Source organism: Medicago truncatula, chromosome 1 (assembly GCF_003473485.1).
Source record: "Medicago truncatula cultivar Jemalong A17 chromosome 1, MtrunA17r5.0-ANR, whole genome shotgun sequence".
NCBI classification, from domain to species: domain Eukaryota; kingdom Viridiplantae; phylum Streptophyta; class Magnoliopsida; order Fabales; family Fabaceae; genus Medicago; species Medicago truncatula.
The window spans coordinates 48,452,771-48,463,548 of record NC_053042.1 but is presented as its reverse complement, the minus strand read 5'-3'; the positions used below and the strand labels follow the sequence as shown (position 1 = coordinate 48,463,548).

General features: G+C 34.9%; 2 protein-coding genes across 2 annotated transcripts; both read right to left on the bottom strand.

The window, feature by feature from the left end:
* Positions 1-500: 500 nt before the first annotated feature.
* Positions 501-2,020, bottom strand: LOC11424151 (acidic endochitinase). The gene has a single exon (XM_024786391.2). The coding sequence runs from the start codon at positions 1,857-1,859 to the stop codon at positions 876-878; it is 984 nt and encodes a 327-aa protein (XP_024642159.1). The 5' UTR covers positions 1,860-2,020; the 3' UTR covers positions 501-875.
* A 382-nt stretch (positions 2,021-2,402) lies between these two features.
* On the bottom strand, positions 2,403-9,708 carry LOC11419729 (ABC transporter C family member 10). The gene is made up of 13 exons (XM_024786373.2): positions 9,564-9,708; positions 8,841-9,089; positions 6,566-8,625; positions 6,104-6,424; positions 5,877-5,963; positions 5,166-5,759; positions 4,900-5,064; positions 4,471-4,765; positions 4,153-4,367; positions 3,749-4,054; positions 3,547-3,610; positions 3,021-3,260; positions 2,403-2,877 (listed from the first exon to the last, which is right to left on the bottom strand). Exons 3-13 carry the CDS (start codon positions 8,594-8,596, stop codon positions 2,765-2,767), a joined length of 4,431 nt encoding a protein of 1,476 aa, XP_024642141.1. The 5' UTR covers positions 8,597-8,625; positions 8,841-9,089; positions 9,564-9,708; the 3' UTR covers positions 2,403-2,764.
* Between the last annotated feature and the right edge of the window lie 1,070 nt (positions 9,709-10,778).

Here is a 10,778-nt window from a genome sequence, read left to right as displayed (position 1 = left end):
CATTCTCCAAGGACATGGTTCTTCCCTTTATCTCATATGCAGGAGCAGCTTCTTGCATGTTAGATGATACTACTTTTGATGCAATAAGCTATAGTTTTACTGTAATGACCTTATTCATTTAATATCTCATTTCATATATTTCTCTCTATGCAATAAATAACTAAGGATAATATTGGTAAAACAATATTTAATGTTGCATTGAACTTTGAAAATGAAAGTTAAATAGGAACAAAGATTTTCTGCAAAAGTGACGCTTAAAAAGGAACGGAGAGCGAGTATATGTACTATTTATTCGTGCATATGTGCTTTATTGGGGTCATCATAGTTTGCCACCGTGTGATCAGCCATTGAATTGTTGCAAAGGACAGAACAAATCTTCGTCGACGCCATAAACAAGTGAGCTTGCCATGCCATGCCATTCACGTTAGTGGCAATGAATCAATCAATTATCTAACGCCGGATCGTCCATTAACATTTACAAAGTTACCAAAAACCATTATTGTGATTAGAATAGCAACAAATTCATAGAAACTTTCAAGTTGTTGAGAGGCATGCTCTTTTTAAGAGGCACTAGGAATGGTCAACGTTTCCCACAAATAAACGCCATGGGAATGGATAGGAACATGGGACCCACTAGAAACCAAAAACATAATTGTGATTACAAAGTTGTAGGTTCCCGTTCAGTTTTGCAACAACAGTAAAGTGTCGTTGAACACTTGTAAGATTGGTTAAATTGATTTAAAGATGATTAAACCGCTCTAAAAAATATCTTAGGTAGAAATCAAAACATAGTTAACTACAGTTGAGTTATGTAAAGTGAGAAGAGTAACATTCCTTAAACATTTGTCGCGATTCAACAGTCACTAAGGTGGGCCCTACACGGGGCTTATAGAGTGTTGAAGACGACCCTCAAAATAAATATTGATGACCAAACCATTAACTTTGCAGGACCCACTCTGTCCATGATTAATGCCCTTAATAGTATTACTGTATCCACTTTGTCCATCATTGAATCTATCCCAAATCATAACACCACCATATTTAGCAGAACCCTTAATAGCAGGAAGAACTTGAGAAATCAAAACATCAGAAGGAATAAAACCACCACTTGGAGCGGCAGCATCATTAGCAGGTACACCTAAAAACACTTGTTTAGCTTGACTTGAAGTCCATTGATTCCAAGCATCAACAAGATTGTTAGTGTTTCCACTTGAATATTGGCACTGAGGATTATTATAAAACTGAACCCACACATAATCAAATAAACCAGTCTTAATAGCTGAATCCAAATGAGCATCAGGGTAAGGACATTGTGGTGCTGCAGACAAATAAACTTTCTTCTGTGAACTAAACCCATCAAGTGCTTTTGCAAGTTCATCCCAATATTGACCATCACCAGCTTCAATATCAAAATCAATTCCATCCAAAACAGCATCACCTAATGGTCTTGAAGATGATGTGCCACCCAAGAAATTGTTCCATAGGTAGTTTGCAAGCTGTGAGGCGTCGTAAGACGAGTAGAGAGAGTAGCTTCCAGTGCCACCTCCGATAGAGAGCAACACTTTGATGCCTTTGCTTTGACAAGTTTGGATATCTTTACTAAAGTTTGTGCAGCCGTTTGAGGCTGGATCACAATGGCCTGCAAGGTTTAGAGTTGGATTTTGGCCATTGCCAAAAGTGGATAGAAAAGCTATGTTTACAAATTTGTAGTTGTTTGTGTTGCAAGCATCTGCTAAGGAACCTTCATTTCCATTTTGGCCCCAATAGACTCCATTTCCTGCAGCACGAGAGGATTTAAAGAGGGAAATGAAGAACAGTGGGAATAATATGACTGAAACTTTTTTGAAGGATGCTGCCATGTTTGTATGAATTAATTAGATTTGTTTTGAGTTGTGTTGAAATGTAGAAAAATGCATAGCATTTTTTGAGTTGGAGGATATGTAGAGACAGAAGTTGGAGGAAGAAATTAACAGAAGCGTGTTATATATATATATATTTTATATTAGGGATGGAGGGAGTATATAGTTTGATAAAAATAAAAGGTAGCAAGAAGAAGCGTGTTATGTCCCTTAAAAACAAAAAAGAAGAAGCGTGTGATGTAGTTGGTGAGAAATTGGTGGCATTCATTCATTGACTTCTAAGAAATATCAAGTCAGGCGTAGTTCATACGGGTCTAGACTTAAATATGTTTTCTTATGGCTAAAAATCCACAATTAAGATGAATAAGTGAAAAATTTAGGGTTCAGACTTCGGTCCTACGTAAATATTGCGATGTTCTTATCAATTGAGTTAAGTTCACGGCACATATGATAAGCAACATTTTAATTAACCAATATTTTGATAAGCGATATTTCAGATCAGAGTGAGGATTGTGCATCAAGCTTTATTTTTACATTAACAAGTCCCTCAAAAGTAGTTTGATAAACTTTTAGTGTCAAAAACAATGACAGCCACATAAATTATGAAGTATCCATTTGAAATATTGTACAATAGTTAACATTCATTTCATTGGTAAATAATGCAGGTTTCCTTTCCAATGTGAAACTTGCTCATACCTCATCCTATAAATTGTACATTAAAATTCCTTTGCACCATTTTCTTCTAGGTTCCTCCAATTCCTTTCCTACTTCTTATGCCTCAGTGTTTGTCCAAATATATTAGTACATCTTACATCCTACTATTGTTTACACTTCATTGGCTTCTTGCCAATCCTACAGTAAGAAGCAGAAGGGCTACAACAACCAAAAATGAAACATTTTCAGCTTTAATGAGACTCTGCAGATTGAAAATGAGACCAATATTCTTTGACAAGCTTCCCAAACAAAGACCCTTCTTTCTTCATCAAGTTCATTGGCTCATCATACTCTACTAGTTTTCCTGAAAATTTAGTTAAACATTTTATTTTCTTAGTACAAAGTTATTAAAGGATCAAATATTTTCTCCACAAAATGTGCTAATGTTCAAATGTGCAATCAAGTAGCTTGAAATGTTAAATAATTAAATTTACTGTCTTTACTTACCATCACTGATTGAAAGAACCTTGGTGCAATCCATCACAGTTGGTATCCTATGAGCTACTGTGATTACCGTACAATCGGCAAATTCAGTCCTAATGGTTTTCTGTAAAATCAAGTCAGTTGCATTATCAATTGATGCAGTTGCTTCATCAAGCACCAATACTCGACTCCTCCTCAGCAAAGCACGGCCCAAACAGAATAACTGCCGTTGTCCCATGCTCCAATTTGCCCCATCTTCAACCACTGTATAACAATTTGTTACTAGACATTAGACTTAATTAATCACCTATAACATAAGCACTTATCATAAAATGCTGATGTATAAGTTCTATTCATAACTATTTTGGAGAGCTTATGGAAATAAGCTGAAAACAATTTATACACATATCATAAGCTAGTTCCATGAGTTCTTCCACAAAGTCTCACAAATGCTTATGTCAGTAGATAAGTTCAAATAAGCCAAACCAATTAGACTCCTAGACATGAATTGATCACTACAAAGTTGTGATAGCAAAACATGAAAATGTACCTGATGAGTCTAAACCACCTTCTTTCTCTTGGACAGCCTCTTGCAACTGACACTTCCCAAGAACCTTCGTAAAGAAACCAAAACTAGTCCATATTAATTATTGGAACTTGGAAATAAAGATAATTAAACAAACAGGAATGAAAAAACTTCATGTTGTTATCAACTAAATGATAAAAAATAACTTGGCAGGCATTAGTATTACCTCCCATATCTCTTGATCAGAGTGTTGAGACAAGGGATCCAAATTGTATCTGACTGTTCCATTAAAAAGAGTAGGGTCCTGAGGTATAATACCAAAACGTGACCTCAAATCATGAAGTCCAATGGAACCGATGTCAATGCCATCAACAATGATTTTTCCACCCGCTGGCTCCACTAGACGAAATAAAGCGCCAATAAGAGTGGTCTTGCCACTTCCGGTGCGACCAACTATACCAATTTTGTGTCCTCCTTCAAATGTACATGTGATCCCGCGAAGTACTAGTGGCGCATCAGGCCTATACCGTATCTGTTTTGATATCAAGAAATAAATCAAATCATGCATATATTGATTTAAAGGACAATTATGCAAGGACTTTAAAAATAATAATAATAATAAATAAATACCTGTAGTTCCTTTATTTCTACTCTACCAACAACTGGCCAATTCACCGGAGGGCGATTTCCTTCAATTCTTTCTGGAGCCTCACTTGGTACATGCATATATTGATTTAGCCTCTCCACTGATATTATATAATTTGCTATATTGCATTGATTTTGAATTGAAAATACCAAGGAAGCGTTAAGTGAAAGACCATATGAGAGAGCCATTCCAATAAATCCTGAAATTACATCATATGTTGAAATTATAATACTTTCATAAGACATAGCTCTGGTTAAGAAAAAATTATCAAGGGAAATTCTAAATAATATAAAAAGGCTCACCAGAGGAGAATGTTCCAGGTGGAAGTATAACCATGCAAAGTGCAGCTGATGCAAGAACAACTGCACTAACTGTTTCTAACCGTTGAATCAACCACTCATTAGCGGCAAAACTATGAAAGAAAGGAGTAGCATTGATATCAATTAAACCAAGATTCTTTACAAAAAAACGACCTTCCTGTTCAAAAGCCCTTATTGTCACGGCACCAGCAACAGATTCAGCAAGATGGTTAGCTACAAAGGATTTTGTTGTGCCATTCATCCGCATCAGTTCTTTTGCAGTAGCAAAGTAGTATCCCTGCATGAAAAAAAATGAATTTAGGCTTTTCAACAAGAACATTTTAAATCCATGTAAGATTATTATAGCGTATTAATGTGAAAATAGAACACCAACTCATCACTAAAATTTAATTCAAAGAATTTGTTAATTACCTGCAAGCGCAGCGCGAAATAAATCATCGGTATGGAGACAAACAAGACTTGCCAAGTAACTACTGCTAAAACAGTTAGGTTAGCATAACAATTGGTAGTAGCTCCCACAGCAAAAAGAAGGCCAAATGGAACATCAAGATCAACAATGCTGAGATCAGAAGAGACCTAAACAATGAAATAACAGTCAAAACATTAAGTATTTCATATTCATCGCATTACACGTAGACCAAAAAACAGAAAAAGAGAAGATTATTTAGTATGCTTACCCTACTAAGTATCCGTCCCAAAGGCGTGGAATCATAAAACGACATAGGTGCACGAAAAAGGGAGTTTAGTAGCTGTAAAAACAAAGACTTTGAAGATTGAAGACCCAAAGCAACTGTAAAAAGACTTCTCATCAATAAGAATATTGTTGAAGTAACTCCAATAAACAAGTAAACTAGAATCAATCTCAAAGTGGTGACTTTAGGATTGTCAACATTAGCAGCCATCCAAGAGTTTTGCAATATCTGACCAATCACAAATATAATGTGAGAAATAGAAGCCACGGAGAAGTATACATATCCTTTGTTCTGACTCAGATACTGTAAGTAAGGCCTAAACCCTCGGTCTCCTATCTCTCTCTCTTCTTGCTTAATCAATTGATCGCCTTTCAGTGCTTCAAATTGCTTTTCCTTCTCCACGTATGTTTTTCTAATCTCTTTAGCAGAATTTGAATGTCTTCCAGAAGAAGTAACATCCATAAGCCGGTTCGAACCAGCAGTCTCTTTGTGAGCATTCACAAGGTCTTGAAAATCTTTGCTTGAGGTCAACAAATGGTGATAAGGAGCGGCTTGTAGGATTTCTCCATCTGACATCAGCTGTACCGAAAAAGCGTCCATGCATAATTTTCAATTAGCCAAAGACTAAAAATTATCATTAAAGAGAAATGGAAAGAACAATGACATAATCAGTGCTTCAAATTTGAATCAAATTACCAAAACAAAATCAAATGCTGGAAGGAAGTCAACTTGATGAGTCACAAGCAAGACTGTCTTCGCAGAAAGCCCTTCCATAATGTATTCCTGTGAAGTTAATAGTGTCAAAACCAAAAGAATCATAACCAAATACTTTATTAAAAGCATGTGCGGGCGGGCATGAAGGAAGGATGTGAAACATTTACGAGATTTGAATACAGTATGGGAAGAAAGAATGCTGTCCTTACATTAAACAAATTTGTGGCTGTTTGTGCATCAACAGCACTGAATGGATCATCCAAGATATATATATCAGCATTCTGATAAAGAGCACGAGCAAGTTGAATTCGCTGCTTCTGACCTCCACTTAAGTTAACCCCTCTCTCTCCGATTTCAGTAAGATCACCGTGGGGAAGCAGCTCAAGGTCCTTCACTAGTGAAGACCTATGAAGAGTTTCCTGATATTTTTGAGCATCCATAGGTGATCCAAACAATACATTATCCCTTATTGTACCTGTTTGTATCCATGCTGTTTGAGAAACATACGCAAACTTCCCATATACATCAATCTGTAATTCAAAAAATATAATCAAATACCTTTGAATATTACTACTCAAATGAAGGACAGAAAGTTGAATTTACATGGTAAGTCATATTATAGAACTTCTGTATGTCAAAGGTTTTTTAAATAAAAAGGATCAAAATCTTACTTTCCCTCGTGTGTTAGGAACTTCTCCAAGAATTGCTGATAAGAGAGATGATTTGCCTGAGCCAACTTCTCCACAAATCGCGACCTTTTGTCCAGATTTAACTTCCAAATTTATATTTCTCAATGTTGACTTAGATACATTATTATCTTCCCATGAAAATTCAGCTGATTTGATTGAAATTGACCCCCTCATATTGCCATCAGAACACCTCTTCTCACTCTGTAATTCAGGTGCCTCAAGGAATTTTAGAATCCGAGCGAACGCAACTTTTGCCTGAATAACCACCCCAATAACGTCTGGGATGGATCTAATCGGATCTTGAACAAGGCGTAAAGTTGCTACAAAAGTGAAAACATTATTTGCATGCAAAGGAACGTTAAGAAAATAGCATGCTCCAAACGAAGCAGCAGAGACCAAAACTGGAGACGACCAAAAGAGAAATGTGTTATATGCCCTTCGCAATTGCACTGCAGACACCCATTTGAGCTCCTCATTCCTTAATCCTTCTATAGAATTTTTAAAGCTGGTTTCCCATGCATATAACTTCAGCACCTTCATATTCACAAGAGCCTCAGAAGTAGCCTTCAATCTCTCATCTTGTGCTACCATAAGTTTGCTTTGAAACTTGTGTTGTAACTTTGCAATTGGTGCATTACAAAGTACAGTGATAACTATGACTACCAGGGAGGCAATTGTAGCTATCCCAATAGCGCGGAAAAGTATTACCAACGAGATACATAGCTGGAAGCTAGTAGTCCATGTTTGGTGAAACCAGTAAGGAAATTCTCCGATTCTATAAGCATCCACAGTCACATAATTCATTATTTCACCGCTAGAGTGCGTCAATCTAGCAGAATTGGATAACCTCAGTTGCTTTTTATAAATCACTGCAGTTAGAAGAGACCTAACTTTGAGACCGACGAGTCTCGAGTGGAAATACCACTGCCTTTGAGATAGAGATTCTATAATTTTTATAAAGAAAAGTGCTATGGCCAATACAAAACCTTCATATTTGAAACTCTCAAAACCTTCGACGACTAATATAAAGGAATTCAGAAGCAATGGTCCAGAAGACAGTGCAAGTACCTTAAGCAATGCAAAGAATCCAGATATCAAAATTTCTCTCGAGTGACACAAAACTATTGTCTTCAGTACAGATGGTTGTGAGAGTGGATCCTTCTGTTTCTGCTTGTTCAATTGGTCAAGAAACAGCAAATAACAACTTTCTGCTCTATCTTCATCCCTCACCTTTGGAACATCTTCGTCTTGAAGTGTATTCTCTTTACCTCTCTTCATCAATGAATTCAGCCACCAAAATGACATCCTACTGAAAAATCCAGCTTCGGCAAACAGTGTCACACGGCAAACAGAATCATTTTTATTCAACTCACCATTTAAAGGAGCGTAAAGGCTTTCATCGATTTCTCTGTCACCGTCCCTATACTTAGATTCCTTGTATGTGCATAAAAGCAATAAAATTGCTGCCGGAAAAGATAGAACATCTAATGCTACCTTGAGGGGAAGTTGCGTACTACTCATTGCATAAAACAAGGATAAAACACAGTTTATACCAGAAACTAAGAAGATTAGAATAGAAAAAAGCCTTAACCATGCTCTTGGAAGTTGTTTAAACTTAAGACTTAATGTTAAACCAACTAATAACCATGTTAATCCCTGAAATAATTCCAGCAACCACAAATCAAGAGGCAGTGCAGTTCGGTTTTTCCTCAACTTCTCTTCAAAAATCCAAATGCCAAAGAATAAATGCACCAACCCAAGAACACCATTGGTTATGGAAGAAACTAGTTGCAGAGTTGAATATCTTTGCCTATTTACAAGATCCTGATATGGTTTTGAGAATGACTTCTGGATCATTACAAATAGGAGCAAGATGAGTAGTAACACATCAAAGCAAGATATCAACAAATGGTTGATACATGTGGAAGGATCAACGAGAAACTTAACATCATTATAACTGCAAGGCTTTGAACAACCAGATTCATCGCAAAACACACTCCAAAATCCAGTCATTTTCTTTATCTTCTCTCTGCGCTCAAAATCTGTAAAAAAACATAAAGTTCAGCATATTATGCTTTTGTTGGACAAAACCTTTAAACCCCAAAAAATGTTTATTACGTTCCTAAGTTGATTTCAAAGAGTAAACAAAACCAAAAAGTAAACTACATAGACAACAGTAAAAAAAAAAAAAAGTAATATTACTTGTACATGAAAATATATATAATTATCTCTAGCTAGTTACAATCCAGAATCTTACTTAAAAAAGAAGTTAATACGAATCACGTCCTTGATATTGTCGAAAATCACAGTTAAATTAATATGGTTGATGAAGTTGCCTCGATCTGGATCACCTTGCAATTATGAAGACATCATCAACCTTGATGTCGCGGTCCAAATCGCAGTACTGTTTCTAAAAAAAACCATGAACTGAAAAGACAAATTTGCACAAGCAGATATTACTTATATCAACATCATGTGCTTCTGAGAAGTAATATCATACACTGACCTGTCAATGAATCAAGCAAAGTCACAGAACTTGTTTCAGCATACATTATAATTGCTCATAACTCAGTTAATAAGGCCAAGAGAACACACATTGTGACATTGGTGAGAAACACAAACATAAATGCTTCAACCACCATAAAAGAAAACAACATACAAAAACACAAATTATAAGCTTTATGTTTATTGTTATGGTTGAACAATGCTAACAACACATACTCTACACACACAATTATCAGCACACTCTTATTAATTATAATTCATATGGATGAAATCTACATGATTTGGCGGGATTCATATATATTTTATGATTTGGTGAGGTCCATGTATATTTTAACCAATAAAAAATGAGTTGCTAGAAGTGCAGAGAAGAGTAATATGGAGTAACTAAGCATATGAAAATACAAAGCATAAGAAATGATTAAATTACATAAAGAATACTATACAACATGAAATTAAGGGTGACAAATAAGCAAACCTGTAATAGAAGAAGCGCTGGAATTAAGGGTGACAAATAACGAAAGAAGAAGAAAAGAATGTTAGATGTTAAATTCCTTGTTTGGTTTAATTATTTTCATCTTATTCAATTCAAGAAGATTGGACACATAGAGGTGAGGTGAGTAGAAATATATGGTAACTTACATACATGCACGATGTCGTCATGGCTCACGTCTCTTCTTTTGTTCTATTTCTCTTCTTTTTTGTTGCCTAATGTAACCACATCTCACGTTTCATATGTCATTTCATTCTTTTTAAAATTATTTAAATTTATATATCCCATGATAACAAATTTGTGAAATCCTTTAATACATGGGAACTTCTACGGTACATCTCACAAATTGAGGTGTACCGATACTCCTGCTTCAAATATTTATAATTTAACGATTATTTTATAAAATAAAGAATTATTTATCCATATTTATATTTTATAAGACATTATTTTATAAGAATAAACAGCATTTCATTGTTTATAAGAATCATATTAAATTTTTAACATTTTCTCATAAAAAAATAATAAATATTCTTTGTTATATGTAACAAAAATTCAAAAAATGTAAATTTTATTTCGTCGACACTTTCGGTAACTAAGATCTAATTATTGTAATTGTTAATGATAGAAAACAATTCTTTTTCTTCGAAAAAACAACCCGTTTTAATATAAATTTGATAATTTGGTGTACGGGTACATTTAAATTTTTGAGTGTACCATAGAATTTGCCTTAATATATATATATATATATGTTAACCTGAGGCCCAAACACTAGTTAAGAAAATAAACTTAGTAATGTGACATTAAAAATTGGGCGGTCAACTTCTTAAAAATTTTAAAATTATTATTTATAATTTAAAATTTTCTTATTCAGATTGAAGATGTGTCATGTAAAATAACTTTTAACCATTCAAAACTATGTAGTTTAACTTTTATAGTATATGTTTACTAACTTGTAATTTTAAGATAGTGTTTTCTTCAAGGTTCTTTAAACAACGTCCACAATCTTGAGCAAAACCCTTGTTATTAATATTTCAAATAAGTCAACCGTTTTTGGTGAGTCAAACGATTTCTTAAGTAATTTCTTAAAGTAAGTGAGAAGAGTGTTCTACTTGAATTTGAAGTTATGAACAACTATACTCTCCACACACACATGTGGCCTGTGGCTGTGGGTTTGTCGTTTTCTTGTTGTTGGATACAGGG